We start from the raw sequence: 15,277 nt of genomic DNA on the forward strand, positions 1-15,277 counted from the left end.
ACAGCTGATCTTGTGATAATCAACGTACGGCTAGTATCTGGCATTTGCTCTTTAAGCACCAAACTTGCCTCTCTCCTAATAAATTTTCTCTGAGGACGTCTGGGAGACGCTCGACATGGCAGTGACCAGTAGAGATCCACCACTTCACCTTATCCTCCATTTCTTGTGAAGCCCACTGAGCCTCCGTCTCTCCATCCGAGGCCGAGACGTTCAGTACCCAACCTTATCCTCAGCTTCATGATTCATCACGTCCCACGTCGTCCACCACCTTCTTGTCCGCGGAGCATCTCTCGCAGAGTCGCTTGCCGACAACATACCGCACGACCGGCGCCCCGCTGCGACACTCCGCATCCAGGTTCACCTTCTCTGTTCCCTTGCTCTTGGCGTTGACGTTATCCTTGCCCAGCCCGTAAGCATTGCCCATTTCATACGCCTGCTGGCCTCGTCGGTACCCATCAGCAAGCTGCACCGTGCCCGAGCAGAGACAGCTCTTGACGCTCCAGCCTGCCACTTTGCCACATGCACCACCAGCCTTTCCACGTGCGTCTGTGCTCGCAACGGCACCGGCATCAGCATTGCCACGGGCGAGTTCTCTTGCACCAGGACCGTCGCTGGAATCGCCAGACAGGCTAGCATCGGCATCAGCGTCGGCCGTTGGGCCAGTCCGGGCGTCGAGACCGGGACAGGTCCATCGCAACCATACGCACGAGAACAACGACGTTGGCGACGCGCCGAGCGCGAAATCGTCGGGTGCTTCGGGAGCGCGCGAGCCGACGGGGAGGTGCGTGATCGTGGGGTGGGCTTGTCTTCGTCCTGGTCCTTGTGAGCGGCCATTAGGGGCGGATCGTGGACGCGGCGCCTCCTCAGCGATCGATGTGGAATGCAGGACGCTGTCGATTGTTCGCACGTGGTGGCTGTGGCAATGGGGTTGGAGGGAGTGGTGGAAGGGCGTCGAGAGAGCGTGGAAGGCGAGTTGAGTGCTTGTGCCAGTGGTGGTATGGACTGGGGGTGTGGTTGGTGGGGAAGGGTTCGGGGAGTGGTGCATGATTTCTGGTGCCGTTGAATTCGGCGCTGCGATGCGAGCCGCGAAGCTGATCTGAGGGCTATCATTGTTGAAGTGTTGATTCACAGTCCTGCTTGGCGGAGGGACGACCGCCGCCGGCGGTTCAGTTATACCGTCGTCGTAGCTGGGGTCACGGGGCGTTGTGCTCGCTTTGCTGTCTCTGAACGGATCCGAATCTGCGGACACAACCCTCGCTTCCTCACTGGCTGCGCTCCGAACACGACTCTCGCCATGTCTTGCCATGGCAGCCTCATACGCCTCGTCAGTGTTCATGCTCGGTCCTCGCCAAGGGTTCTCTGTGAGACCGACCATCTCCATCTCGCGCTCGATGTTGTCGTTGCCTACGCGCGTGCTGTAGAGGTCGAGGTCGTCGAACTCCTCGCTATTGACTAAGCTGGCGAGGCGTTGGCCATGGAGTGGTGGGGTGCGGATGGAGAAGGATGTGGAGGTGGCTGTTGTGGGAATGGAAGGTGCGGTAGAGACACAGAGGAGGCGGCGTTGCGCGTCTTCTGTGTTAATCTTTGACGAACTAGTGTCGGGGTTGGATGCGCTGGAGTATTCATATGAATCGTGAGAGAAGGGGTTGCTGCCATTGGAGGGTAAGGAGCGCCAGTGGTGGGAGGTTATCGAGGTGGACACAGCGGTCGCGGAGGTCGAGGTTGAAGGGTAAGTGTCGATGGGAAGGTCGAGAAGAGGTTTGGCCCGGCCGTTAAGAAGAGGGGCAGGAGTTGTGGTACCAGGGACTGGAAGGACAAGGACATGTTTGCGCAGGCGGGGTGTGGTGAGGTCTTGCGCTAGATGAGTCTGCCATGAGTCGACAGACGTCTTGACACTGTTGGGGCTTGTAGACAAGATATCGGGATCAGTAGAGGAATTGGTCTCGCGAGCGACTGGGTTGTTGTGGTGCATGTTGAAGCTTTTCGGTGCAACGTCGTCGCCTCTTGGTGGAGGCTGCAGACTCAGGGCACAGCTCAAGTTCTCTCCAGGGCTGGTCTTGGCCAGGGGAACTATTTTCTCATCACCATTGTCAATCAACTGCCCGTGGCGACCGAAGGTCATCGTGTCTCGCGGCCTCGTGACTCTCCTTGGACTGCGTGACTTGCGAGACATCTTCCTGCCCAATTCTTGCGCCGCATCTTTAGCTTTGAGCCAGGTATCTCCATGCGCATCGGTGAATCGCTTCACGAGGTTCTTTGGCAGTTGGGACGTGGCTCGCGTAGGTGATTCAGTAGCACCTGGTCTAGTCTCGGTTTGATCACAGCGGCCTCTCTTTAGCTCGTCTTTGAAGTGTTGCAGCCCTTCCCGTTGGAAAGATGGTAGCCGGGATGAAATGCGCAGACGGAGATCTTCGCGTGAGACGTCTATGGCCATACGACGGAGCTGCTTGGTTCGTGAGCGAGCTCGGCCACGGGTACGAGCACCTGGTTTTGACGACTCCGAGTCGGCATCTCCGAACGAGGGAGTTGATGAGGCTGGAGTGGGCTTGAGTCCTTGTGAGGCTATGGGAAGGTTGCTGGAGCTCGACACGTCCGAGACCCGGACTTCGACATTGCTTTCAAGGATTATTGTATCCTCACTCAGCAGATGATTATGACCGATAGAGTCTATTTCTCGATTTGCTTGTCTACCATCGTGGTCGACCTCGATCTTGACGTCGCTCTCCCAAATCAACTTGTCATGGAATGAGTGATGAGTCTCTTCGGTGGGCTGTTCGGGGTCTTGGTTGCTGCGAAGGGCCGACACGCCCAACTCTGCAAGTAGGCAGTCATCGCATATTGGCTCGAGGAAAGTTTTGTGGACTGTGTGATTCACGGAACAACTTCGTTGTGGACGAGCGGTGCCGTTGCGCTTTTGAGACTCACTCTCCGAATCTGTTGGCGATGGTGAAGGAGGTAGATTGATCGGCGAAGACCTAGTCTGAGTTCGGAAGAGCGAAGTCCGTGTTTGGCGTACAGGCGGCTTCAAGTCAAGCTCAGACATGGTGAGATATGCCTTGGGCCCAGTGCAGGAGATGTGGTGGTCAATCTGGCAACCGCATTCACGGTAATGCCAGATCTCGTGGGTGCACATGGCTGAGGAGGTGGAAGAGTGAAGGTCAGTATGTGGTCACTGAGCCCCCGGAGTTGTCCATGATGACCATAACACGATGGTGCGAGAGGTTCCTGGTCGAGGTGGCGTACCCGCTGTATTTTCGAAGTAGCGATTCAGGAGAGAACGCGGACATATTGATACAAACGCGTTGTCCGGTGCGACGTGTTCTGCTGTCTGCCGCGAGCGGTCCCAGGCGGTCCGGCGCACAAAGATGTCTCGGCTGCCCGCATGGTCAGACTGGATTGAAATCCATCATCTGCGGTTCATGCACTCTACATCTTATTGCCCGTGCTTCAAAAAGGCTCATCCTTCATCGACTTCATGGTGAGTAAATGCAGTCTAGACTGTTTGGTCGAGTGCAACAAAGTCAATCTCGCAGTGATGCTCCTCCATCTTCGGCACGACCTCATCCGCAAAAACCTCGAACCGACTTGTGATACCTGGAGATGTGTCCGGGCGCCTGGAGCGAGTCCTGTACTTCCGATAGACTGCAGCTGTCAAAGTCAGCATCTCTGCGTTAGCCAGATGCATGCCAATGCACATCCGAGCACCGCTAGAGAAAGCCCAGAAGAACCGGTTCTTCATATCTGACTCTGGCACCATGAGTCCATCTTCTGTCAACCACCGCTCAGGGCGGAACGTCAGAGGCTCCGGAAAGATGGCGGGATCCCGGTGGAGACAGTACGGCGACATGCCTACTATGGTGCCCGCGGGGATGGTACAACCGTCAATAACTTGATCTGTAGGACAAGTCCGTGGCTCAAAGGTCGGAAGTGGCGCATACAGTCGGAGAGACTCACGCAACACCGCATTGAGATACGGCAGACGCATGAGATCCTTTGGCTCAGGCAACCCCTCAGCATTGACGGAGATGCGGGACACCTCGTCCCGCAGCTTGGTCTGGTAGATCTCATGCTTTGGCAAAGATAGCGCCCAAATGAGAAACAGGAGAGAGTCGGCAGTGGTGTCTATGCCGGCTAGCAGGTGATCTGCACACTCCGATGCAATGTCCATGTCGTCAAGAGCTTGTTTCTCCCGAACCTGGAATAGCCGGCCTATAACGGTGGTATTTATAGCCTCAGCCTGCCCGCTCTGGGAAGCGGTTCGGAACGAGTAGAAAGCGTTCAGCGCATGCTGACGAATGCCAGAGTAGGTGAAGGGCTTGTTCATCGGCAATAGACCGAGCCGAGCGATGAGACTCCCGGTCAGTCCATCCCTCGAGATCAGCCACTTTGTGAAGCTGGGGAAATGGACCAGGAACCATGACAGTCTCCGACGAGCTGGATCAAGGATGTCCGAGATCATGTTTCGGTCGGTGTTGCTACCCTGGAGCGCCCGTGTGCCTCCGTGATCAGGCCCATACACGAACTCGCTGATTGCGTCCAGAGAGAAGAAGTGAAGGCTTGTGAAGATTTCCGATGCTTGCTTTGGTTCATCTTCAACCATCTTCAGGAAGCCAGCAACCTTGTTCATCACCAACTGGGAGTAATGCGGTCCGAGCACAGTCTGGTTTGAGTACATGTGGCTCAGAAGCTTCTTCCGATCCCGATGCAATGCCCCTGACCCAAAGGTAAACATGTTGGGCTTGCCGAATGCGTCGAACATTGAGTAGAAGGAGGTCCTTTCGAAGCTGCTGCCTGCTCCATATATGGTCCTGAGCGCGGACAGACTGTTGAAGGAGACTCGATCCGGCTTGATGCGGACCACGGGCCCGTATTGCTGGTGAAGATCTTGGAGCTTGTGGACAGAGCGAGCTTGCCAAGCGTCTAAAGCCAGAGGGATGCTGGACACGCTGTAGAGACGCGGGCCTGGTATTGTTGAGAGCCGCCGATGTCGAAGAATTGGCCTGATTAGGAGCCATGAAACTGTGAGAGCAGCTAACAAAAGCCAGAACCAGTGGTTCAGCAACGAGGTTCCTGTCGGGATGTCAGCTTGCCTACAGTATAGCCTTGGAACATATTTACCTTCGTATAGCATTTTCTGGGCAATTTCGAGACACAAAGCAGCCGGAAGGAGGTTGATGCTCTTGCTTGGAAGGGATAGGGGGGGGGGGGGGGGGTCTTATGATTCCTGACTGCAGACGGTGGCTGCTTCAACCATGCTCAACGGCGGAGATGTCCACCGTCGAGTGAGGTTCGCACGGCAATGCCCACCCGCCCGAAACCTTCATGCCAGGTGCGGTGTGAGGAGCACGAAGACCTATTTCTTGGTTCGGTATCGATCTACGAGGCGAGACTTTCGCTCCGCAGAGCCCACGGCATCGACGACGACGAGGTCGGCGTCGAGGCAGCCTGACGATAGCCGATGTTGATCCAGTCGATGATGCCAAGCCGTGCTGCTGCCTGCCGAGACACCGGCCCAACGTCAATGTCAACGTGCCTCGAGTCCGCAGCCTGATCGACCGTCAGATCTTCTGACTGTACTAAATACATTTACTGCCATGCTGGCACAGACGCTTTGCAAGCCACATCCAACCACTCGTTGCAGGTACCAATGCGCGCCTATTTCGTACGCCCCACCGCCATGCTTTCGAGGAGGAGCTGATTTAAGTTAGGGGATTGGCGACTCCAAGCACAAAACCGAGATTCGTGATCTATCCAGGTTAACCGATCGAGTGAGAAGAGCGACGTCTCCGGTCCGACGGCGACCAGACCAAAAGTCGTCTGCTCCCAGAGAGCGTATCGGTCGGGTTCCGGCTCCGCGTCCTCGTCGCAGAGCCCGGTCTGGGGAGCGAAACCCAAGACGGGACAGCCGCGACAGTTCTTTCGACTCGCTTGACAGCCGAAATTCCGGCCAACGTACGACTATTCGACCACAAACCTCTCCGGAACCCATCCAACGTACGACTCTTCGACGAAGAACCTCGCCGGAGTCATCTTGCCTGCCAAGGCCCCCGGGGCTCCGGATCTCATGCGAGCCTAATGATTGCCCTCTTCTGCGCTACTGGTATCAAGGAGTCATTGATGAGTATTTGACACGACACCAGACTGATTTGGCCGAAGACCTGCCTAATATTTCGGATGGTCATGCCTCTGAGATACGCGTGGTTCACCAGCCCCTGGCACCATGGCAGACCCGGCTCATTGAGCTGCTCGGCTTTGATGATTCCTTGGCAGTCCCCCAAGTGCGACTGTTTCCGGTGGACTTTGCTGACATGAATGGCGTTGGTGTCACCGGCACATCGGATGTCGTCACATATACCGCAGTGTCACATGTGTGTTGATCTCCAACGTCTGAATCCGTCATCACCTGCAACGGCGAGTCCGTCATAGTTCCCAGCAGCCTGGTCCGAATTTTGACTCACTTTTGCAAGGAGACGCAGGAGAAGTATGTCTGGATCGACTCATTGTGTATCAATCAAGAAGACATGGTTGAAAAGTCCGTTCAGGTTCGCAATATGCTGAGGATATTCGAGAAAGCTGACAAGGTCATCGCATGGCTGGACCATCCACATACGCTCACCAGCTTGCCCCTAACCGAAGCGGATCTGCGTTATTGCGACGGACTGATACACAAATCTGAATGCTTTCATGCTTTTGAGCACCAGCACCGTACTCTGATGCAACTTGCTTCTGCGGAACTATGGTCTCGGACGTGGTGCCGCCAGGAGGTTCTCGCCGCCGTCCATCTGACTCTTTCCTGACCCAGCTTCAGGGTGCCGGATTGCGACCTCGACAGACTCAGTGAGTCCCTCACTATCACCTGCGCAGAGGCTACAGTCTTCGACACAGAAGATGCGCCACACGTTTACCCCAAGACTGAGCGACACCTGGTGCCTGGACCGTTCTCTATCATGGCCAGTCATTATCAGCACGGCGGAACGGATCGATATACCTACGAGCCTCCCACCAGTAAGACCCGATACACCCGTCACTGGATGCAGCATCTCCGTGACGGCACGGCCTTCAAGGTCACGGATGAGCGTGATCGGGTGTACGGAATCTTTGGCATGATTTCCAGTGCCACCAACCGGATGGATGTTGAGTACAGAGCAGATATCAAACCACAAGATTTCCCCATCGACTACTCCAAGAGCGTTTCCGAAGTCTACCAAGACGTGATCAAGTTTCTCATCAATACTGACCGGAATCTGGACTGCTTGGTAGTGGTCGAGGACCGTCGAACACGTTTCATGTCCAAAGATCTGCCATCATGGGTGACAGACTGGCGTCAACATCAGCCGCGAAGCTTGCCAAACCTACCTCCCGACCGGGACAACGAGCTGAGACAGTACGGACAGCCTCCACGACAGGATCTCGCCGCTGTGGGTCGACTCATGCTCGAGGGCGTGGTTGAGTTCGAGGTTCTGACGCTGTCCGCAGCCAAAGTTTCCGACTGGTGGGACGTTGATGGCTTACCGATAAAACAGGTCGCGGAATTCGTCCCAAGAGTCCTCCAGCGAACTTGGGCGTTGGACGGCGCTTTAGACACTATTTGCAGCTCTTATATGAAATGCGCCTCTCACATGGACAACCCATGTAGCTCCAATATAGGGAAGTTGGGTCCGTGGTACTATGTGCCCAAAACAGCGAGAATCGGTGACATTGTCGTTTCGCTCAGCGGTTCCAGCCATCGATTCGTTTTGCGGGAAGCCCGCGCGATTGCGAGCTTTTCATCGCCTACAGCACCCTGCTACAAGCTTGTCGGTCTCGCGTTTCCAGCACAAGAGTCGTGGCCGAGTAGACCTACCGGGGTACTGCAGACGTTCATCCTCATTTAAAGGCTTCGTGAGTGTGCGTGACCTCGAGGAAAGCTGACATCAATGAGTGCATCATTCTGCACAACGATGCGGACCGTCAGCGACACGCATAAGTCCCGTTAAACCCGAAAGCCAGGAGTTTGGTCTCCAGCACAACGTTCACCTACTGGCTCACGCCAATTACAGGCACATCTGCCATCAGGGCCACACGACTAGGACGCCGCTCCATCACTGGTCAAGACAAAATTTCTCTGAATAGTTCCGAGTATCCTGTCGGACTTACAGAGGCAGTTGTAGGAAACCCCGAGCATATCGAAATCTGGACTTGGCACAGTCGCTCGGAAATATAAATGTTCAGGACAGCGACTGCCAGAGGGCTTATCGTCTAGCAGAAGCAAAACGATACATCAAAGTCGGGTCACTAGGCAAGCTACCAAGTGCCTCGTCTAGCATGTCAGATGCACAGCCACCCGTATGGCTGATAACCGGCTCCTCCCAAGGCATCGGCCTGGCGATCACGCGCTATGCCCTGTCGCAGAACCACACTGTGATCGCCACGTCGCGCAACCCGGCCAGGACACGGGAGTTGGTGCGCGAAATCGAAGCCGGCGGCGGCCACTGGCTGGCTTTGGACGTCACGGGCAACGATGTCGAGGAGGTGGTACGCGTCGCCGAGGCACTGTACGGACGCATCGACGTGCTGGTCAACAATGCAGCCTACTGCGTGCTGGGTAGTGTCGAGGAGGTGCCGCAGGCCCTGTATCGCGAGCAGATGGAGACGAACTTCTACGGGCCCGTCAGGATCATGCAGGCGGTTCTGCCGGGGATGCGGGCGAGGCGAGCAGGGTGCATCATCAATGTCAGCAGTGCTACGGGAATCATCAGCGTGGCAGGCAACGGGGTGTATGCGAGCAGCAAGTTTGCCTTGGAGGCGGCGAGCGAGGCGCTAGCGATGGAAGTGCAAAGTCTGGGGATTAGGGTGGCGGTCATGGTGCTCGGGGCGTTCAGGACCACCTTCGGGTCCGAGGGAGCACAGGTGGTCAGGCCTGAGGGGGACTATGGTGGGGAGCACGTGGTGAATAAGAGGCTGGCTTGGGTGGGGAAGTTGGGCGGGAAGGCAAAGGGAGATCCGGAGAAGGCGGCTCGCATGATGTTCGAGGTGGCGGTGGAGAAAGAAGACGTGAGAGACGAAGATGGGCGAAGATTTCTGAGGTTTGTCTTGGGAGAGGACTGCTGGAACGTGACGGATGGGAAGCTCCGGGAATTGAGGCGAACGTGGGACACGCAGCAGGAGTATGCAAAGCGAACGGCTGTTGAAGAGTAGCTACAGTAGCAGCACTGCGGCCGCATGTCGGTTGCATAAGGTATTGGACCGGCTCTCGGCGAGATGACTGCGTGCGTGGGACTTTTGTGTAGAGCGACCTCGGGCGGGGCAACAGGGCAGCTGTCGGTGAGTTACTGGAGCAGCCCCGGGGTTAAAGGTTTGGGGAGTACCCCCCCATTATGCTTCCTGAGACTTTCGTTTGTGCTGAGCGGCTTGGTCCAGACTGCATTCTACAGATGCATCACGATGCATTGACGAACGCGCGGACTGCGATAGACTCGGGCCCGGAAAAGCCAGACAACACCCAGGCAACCATCAAAAGTGTTGATGTAGAGGGGCAAAACATTGCTCAGCATAGTAGTCGTAGACAACTAGGTTTGCGCCTCTACTAACTCCGAGGCCACGATCGAGCCAGAGCACCACCAAACTGTGAATTGAATGATGATTGTTAAGCACCAGGTCCGCCGATTCTCTGCCGCTCCGGGGGGCACAGACCGCCATCCAATGACCCCCGAGCACTGACTGACAGGCATCTCCAGGCATCCAATCGGTACACGTTCAAGGCGCGGTGAGCATCCACCTTCGGCTGCATCGACGCCCGCCATACTCCATTACGACACCACTGTCTCTGTGATGGGGAACCGGCTCGCAAAAATGCTTTATCGCAGAGGCGAACAGGTGGCCGAGGATGTTGGTGCCCATGTCCTTTTGTCGAGCCGACATCCGGCTCTTTCACTGTCTTCACACCGTGTCACTCGCTCCCTTTTCCCTTCTGCAGCCCCCAGAGCATGGCTTTGTTGTCCCGCAACATTTCCTCCTCGCCAAATCGTCGTCTCTAATCTCCGCACCGCGCCATGACGCGCAATAATGACAACGAGAAGGACGTCGAGCGCGCTCTCGAAAATTCGACCGAGAAGGCCGAGCCCGAACTGAGTCAACGAGACGAGCCTCGACAATATCTCGAGGTCCCACGCGACCTGCGCAGCGTCGGTCGCCAGAAGAGCGAAGATGGGGTTCTGGAGCAGATTGCCTCCAATGTAACAACGAACACGGAGGCCAGCCTGCCTCTAGAAAAGCAAGAAGAGCCACAGAAACGACCATGGTATCGTAGATTAAATCCTTTGCGGCGAGGCCAGCCGCCGCCCGTGCCCGAGGAGCGTACGGTCTGCCGGGAATACAATGCCGGCGTCTTCTCTATAATACTCTTTCACTGGATCACGCCGCTCATGACCGTGGGCTACAAACGAACATTGGAGCTGAAGGACATCTGGCTGGTCAACCCAGACCGGTCCTCGGAGACTTTGGTGACGAGACTAATGGCCTCATTCAAACGAAGAGCAGCGCGCGGTGAAAGTAATCCGCTGCTGTGGGCCTTGTACGATGCACATCGGAAGGAGTTCCTGCTAGGAGGCTTCTGCGCATTGAGTTCGGCCTTATTGCAAGTCGTGTCGCCATTCACCACCAGATATCTCATTCAGTTCGCCAATGACGCCTGGGCCGCCGACAAGTTTGGAAGTCCCGCGCCGCACATCGGCCATGGCATTGGACTGGCGGTTGGCATCACGCTCATGCAGATCTGCCAGAGCACGGCGACGAACCAGTTCATCTACAGAGGAATGATGGTGGGCGGCGAAGCACGTGCCGTGCTCATCAACGCTATCTTCGAGAAATCGCTCAAGATCTCTGGACGCGCCAAGGCCGGAGGGAAAGCACTCGACCACGAAGACATCGATAATGGCATTGTTGGCCCCGAAGCACTGTCACAAAAATCAGTCAAGAGGCCTGCGTTGCAGCGAGCACTCTCGAGGCGGTTGCACCCCAAGACTGGACCGAAAACCACTCCAGACAGAGGTTCCGGTGTCTCAGGAGACGGCACTGGGTGGAACAATGGCAAGATTGTGAATCTGATGAGTGTCGATACGTACCGTGTCGACCAAGCATCAGGCATGTTCCATCTCATGTGGACATCGCCCATTCAGCTCGCTGTTGTCCTAGTGGTGCTGTGCGTCAATCTTGGCTACAGTGCCCTTTCTGGGTATGCTTTGCTCGTTTTGTGCGTACCGGCCCTCACCAAAACCATCAAAATCCTCTTCCGACGCCGGAAGAAGATCAACAAGGTCACGGATCAGCGCGTCACTCTTACTCAAGAAATTCTGGGATCGGTCCGATTTGTCAAGTTCTTTGGCTGGGAGACCAGCTTCCTTGAGAGACTGAAGGAGCTGCGGAAACGAGAGATTGGCATGATCCAGGTTCTGCTGGCTATCAGGAACGCCATCAACGCGTTGGCCATGGCTATGCCTGTCTTTGCGTCTATGCTGTCTTTCATCACTTACTCGCTCACGGACCACCACTTGGATCCGGCCAGGGTCTTCTCTTCGCTGGCCCTCTTCAACTCGCTCAGACTGCCCCTCAATTTGTTGCCATTGGTCATCGGTCAAGTTACCGACGCCTCAGCGTCAATGGGTCGCATCCAGGAGTTTCTTCTGGAGGAAGAGCAGAAGGACGAAGTGGATTGGGACGAGCACTTGGAACATGCTGTCCAAGTCGATAATGCAACTTTCACCTGGGAGCGGACGGCGACTGTCGATAAGGAGAAAGTTGCCACCTTCCAGACCAGGGCGGACCTCAAAGATGCCAAAGTAGCCAAGAAGCAGGCGAAGAAGGATGACAAAGAGAAGCGGAAGAGCATGAAGAAGGGCGAGGTGCCCAGCAGCGATGCATCGAGCGAGATCACGGCATCAGACCCATTCAAGATCCAGGATATTGATTTGACGGTCGGACGAAATGAGCTCATTGCCGTCATTGGCACAGTCGGCAGTGGTAAGACCTCTTTACTCGCGGCCTTGGCAGGTGATATGAGGAAGACGGGCGGCAAAGTGCACATGGCTGGCACTCGAGCTTTCTGCCCGCAGTATGCCTGGATCCAGAATGCGACACTCAAGGAGAACGTTATGTTTGGCAAGCCTTTTAATACCAAGTGGTACAACTCGGTCATTGATGCTTGTGCACTCCGACCAGATCTGGACATCTTGCCAGCAGGCGATCGTACCGAGATCGGCGAGAGAGGCATCACGCTCTCTGGTGGACAGAAGCAGCGGCTGAATATTGCTCGAGCTATCTACTTTGACGCCGACATTGTGCTCATGGACGACCCACTGTCCGCCGTTGACGCCCACGTCGGTCGCCATATTATGGACAAAGCCATCTGTGGTCTGATGAAGGACAAATGCCGCATCTTAGCCACACATCAACTGCACGTCCTCAACCGCTGCGATCGCATCGTTTGGATGGAAGATGGCCACATCCAAGCCATAGACACTTTTGACAACCTCATGGCATCGAGCGTCGACTTCCAGAAGTTGATGGCTACCACTGCTCAAGAAGACGACGCAGCTGTCAAGGCTGACAATCCGGAAGATCAAGACGAGGAGAAACCCAAGAAGGCCAGCAAGAAGAAGAAGGCTGTGGCGTTGATGCAGCAGGAGGAGCGAGCAACGAAGTCGGTGAGCTGGTCCGTCTGGGGCGCCTATGTCAAGTCTTCCGGCTGGTGGGGCATGTGGCCACTCATCGCCATATCGCTGGTCCTCTCACAAGGCTCGAATATCGTGACCAGCTTGTGGCTGTCTTGGTGGGTCAGCGATCATTTCGGATACTCGACGGGGGCGTACATCGGTATCTATGCCGCCCTGGGTGTCACTCAAGCGACGCTGATGTTCGTCTTCGCCACTATTCTGTCCACCGCCGGCACCAATGCCAGCAAGGTTCTGCTTCAGAAGGCGCTCACCAGAGTTCTGAGGGCACCGATGGCCTTCTTCGATACCACACCATTGGGTCGCATCACGAATCGCTTCTCCAAGGATGTCGACTCGATGGACAACAATCTCACGGACGCGATGCGGATGTACTTTCTGACGCTCGGCATGATTGTGTCGGTCTTCGCGCTCATTATCGCATACTTCCACTTCTTCGCTGTGGCCCTCGGACCATTGTTTGTGCTGTTCTTGTTTGCAGCCAGCTACTATCGCGCGTCGGCAAGAGAGCTCAAGCGGCATGAAGCCGTTCTGCGGTCGTCTGTGTTCGCCAGATTCTCCGAATCGATCTCAGGTGTGGCATCGATCCGAGCATATGGGTTGCAACAGTACTTTACCCTGCGGGTCAGAGAAGCGCTCGACGACATGAACTCGGCATACTATCTCACCTTTGCCAACCAAAGATGGCTGGCAGTCCGTTTGGATTTCATCGGTAATCTACTCGTGCTGACAGTGGCCATTCTGGTCGTCACCGATCGCTTCAGCGTCAACCCCAGTATCGCCGGGTTAGTCCTGTCTTACATTCTGGCCATCGTGCAGATGATCCAGTTCACTGTTCGCCAGCTTGCCGAGGTTGAGAACAACATGAATGCTACCGAGCGTCTGCACTATTATGGCTCTCAACTCGACCAAGAAGCACCGCTCAAACAGCGCGAGGTGCCCGATTCCTGGCCTCAAGCTGGGCAGATCAATTTTGCCAATGTCTCGATGCGCTACCGACCAGAGCTACCGCTGGTGCTGCGCGGCCTCTCCATGGAGGTTCGTGGCGGCGAGCGCATCGGTATTGTGGGTCGTACCGGCGCAGGCAAGTCCAGCATCATGTCTGCGCTCTTCCGTCTGAACGAACTATCAGATGGGCAGATCGCCATTGACGGCGTTGACATCTCCTCCGTGGGCCTTTCGGATCTGCGATCGCGGCTGGCCATCATCCCACAGGACCCGACGCTCTTCCGCGGAACCATCCGTTCGAACCTCGACCCTTTCAACGAGCACTCGGATCTGGAGCTGTGGTCAGCACTGCGCAAAGCTGACCTTGTCGGCGAAGAAATCCCCACAAGCCCTACCAACAAGGAGGCGCGGCCCAAGACAGCAGAAACTGCATTTGCATCGACTTCGGTGGTCAATGCGCCAGCATCGGAGAAGCGCATCCACCTCGACAGCACGGTAGAGGAAGAAGGCCTGAATTTCTCGCTGGGCCAGCGGCAGCTGATGGCTCTGGCGCGGGCGCTGGTCCGCAACTCGCGCATCATCGTGTGCGACGAAGCCACCAGCAGCGTCGATTTTGAGACGGACGAGCGCATCCAGCGCACCATGCGCGAGGGCTTCGAGGGAAAGACGCTACTGTGCATCGCGCATCGACTGAAGACCATCATCAACTATGATCGCATCTGCGTCATGGATCAGGGGAGTATTGCGGAGTTGGATTCGCCCATCAGGCTGTTCGAGCAAGGGGGCATTTTCAGAGGCATGTGTGATAAGAGCCACATCACGCGGGAGGACTTTTTCAGATCGTAGTGACATGAGGTGGTTCTGCTGAGTGAGACGGCTGAGTGAGCAGAAAGTACCGGCATCTTGAGGACGGATTCAAGCGACATCTAATTTGGCACAGCGAACTTATTGCAAGCGGCATCGTCTTCATCAACAACATTGACGTCAAACACCATCATTTTGAGTGATTACTCGCGGCAGCATTGCATAGCCATTGACCATGGGCCTGGAGTACTGGAGCAGACAAAATATGTTCAGCTGTTTTGATGAGCTATTGACGTGGACGAACCCAAACGTTATATAAGATTTTAATAATCTAAGACTATTGAATACTGTACGGAGTACGGAGTACTTCTATTTTCTCCTCGGAATTTACAGTTGTGGCGCTGAAAGGCTCATAGAATGACGGGTTCAACAGCCTATCCGAGTTGCCCTGTTCTTGCCGCCTGCATTCTTGGTGATCCAAAAACATCCGGCGATCTTTGTATCAGATGGTGGCTGGAGAGTGGCAGATATTTTGAGACCCTAGCCAGCGATCACATGCAATGCTTGAAGATGGACCAAAGAGAATGCGGCGCCGTGACCCAGAACCACTTGCAAGCAAGCGAGCTGCGGGTTGTATGCGTGCCCCTGGATCGTCACTCTCGCTCTCTTCTCGGAGGAGGAGTCGATAATGCATCCGCGCTGTTGATGGTCTCATCTCTCTTGCAGATGCACCTCTCGTCAAAAGAGACGGCCGATAGTAATCAGCCACAGCCAGCATTTTACCTTTGGGAAACCTGTTGGAAAGAGAATTGCTTGAC

General features: G+C 55.6%; 6 protein-coding genes across 6 annotated transcripts; 4 read left to right on the plus strand and 2 right to left on the minus strand.

The window, feature by feature from the left end:
* Positions 1–235: 235 nt before the first annotated feature.
* HMPREF1541_07027 (uncharacterized protein) lies at positions 236–3,043 on the minus strand (the record flags this gene model as incomplete). The annotated part of the gene is made up of 1 exon (XM_008721352.1): positions 236–3,043. One exon carries the CDS (start codon positions 3,041–3,043, stop codon positions 236–238), a length of 2,808 nt encoding a protein of 935 aa, XP_008719574.1.
* A 450-nt stretch (positions 3,044–3,493) lies between these two features.
* Positions 3,494–5,131, minus strand: HMPREF1541_07028 (uncharacterized protein; the record flags this gene model as incomplete). The annotated part of the gene is made up of 2 exons (XM_008721353.1): positions 3,494–5,070; positions 5,119–5,131. 2 exons carry the CDS (start codon positions 5,129–5,131, stop codon positions 3,494–3,496), a joined length of 1,590 nt encoding a protein of 529 aa, XP_008719575.1.
* A 1,249-nt stretch (positions 5,132–6,380) lies between these two features.
* On the plus strand, positions 6,381–6,791 carry HMPREF1541_07029 (uncharacterized protein; the record flags this gene model as incomplete). The annotated part of the gene is made up of 1 exon (XM_008721354.1): positions 6,381–6,791. A coding segment is annotated over one exon (411 nt), but the record flags the coding sequence as incomplete, so codon positions are not given.
* A 156-nt stretch (positions 6,792–6,947) lies between these two features.
* Positions 6,948–7,874, plus strand: HMPREF1541_07030 (uncharacterized protein; the record flags this gene model as incomplete). The annotated part of the gene is made up of 1 exon (XM_008721355.1): positions 6,948–7,874. The coding sequence occupies one exon, from the start codon at positions 6,948–6,950 to the stop codon at positions 7,872–7,874; it is 927 nt and encodes a 308-aa protein (XP_008719577.1).
* A 430-nt stretch (positions 7,875–8,304) lies between these two features.
* Positions 8,305–9,177, plus strand: HMPREF1541_07031 (uncharacterized protein; the record flags this gene model as incomplete). Its single annotated transcript, XM_008721356.1, has 1 exon — positions 8,305–9,177. The coding sequence occupies one exon, from the start codon at positions 8,305–8,307 to the stop codon at positions 9,175–9,177; it is 873 nt and encodes a 290-aa protein (XP_008719578.1).
* Positions 9,178–10,031: 854 nt separating this feature from the next.
* HMPREF1541_07032 (uncharacterized protein) lies at positions 10,032–14,501 on the plus strand (the record flags this gene model as incomplete). Its single annotated transcript, XM_008721357.1, has 1 exon — positions 10,032–14,501. The coding sequence occupies one exon, from the start codon at positions 10,032–10,034 to the stop codon at positions 14,499–14,501; it is 4,470 nt and encodes a 1,489-aa protein (XP_008719579.1).
* Between the last annotated feature and the right edge of the window lie 776 nt (positions 14,502–15,277).

Source organism: Cyphellophora europaea (genome assembly GCF_000365145.1).
Source record: "Cyphellophora europaea CBS 101466 unplaced genomic scaffold supercont1.6, whole genome shotgun sequence".
Classification (NCBI taxonomy): Eukaryota; Fungi; Ascomycota; class Eurotiomycetes; order Chaetothyriales; family Cyphellophoraceae; genus Cyphellophora; species Cyphellophora europaea.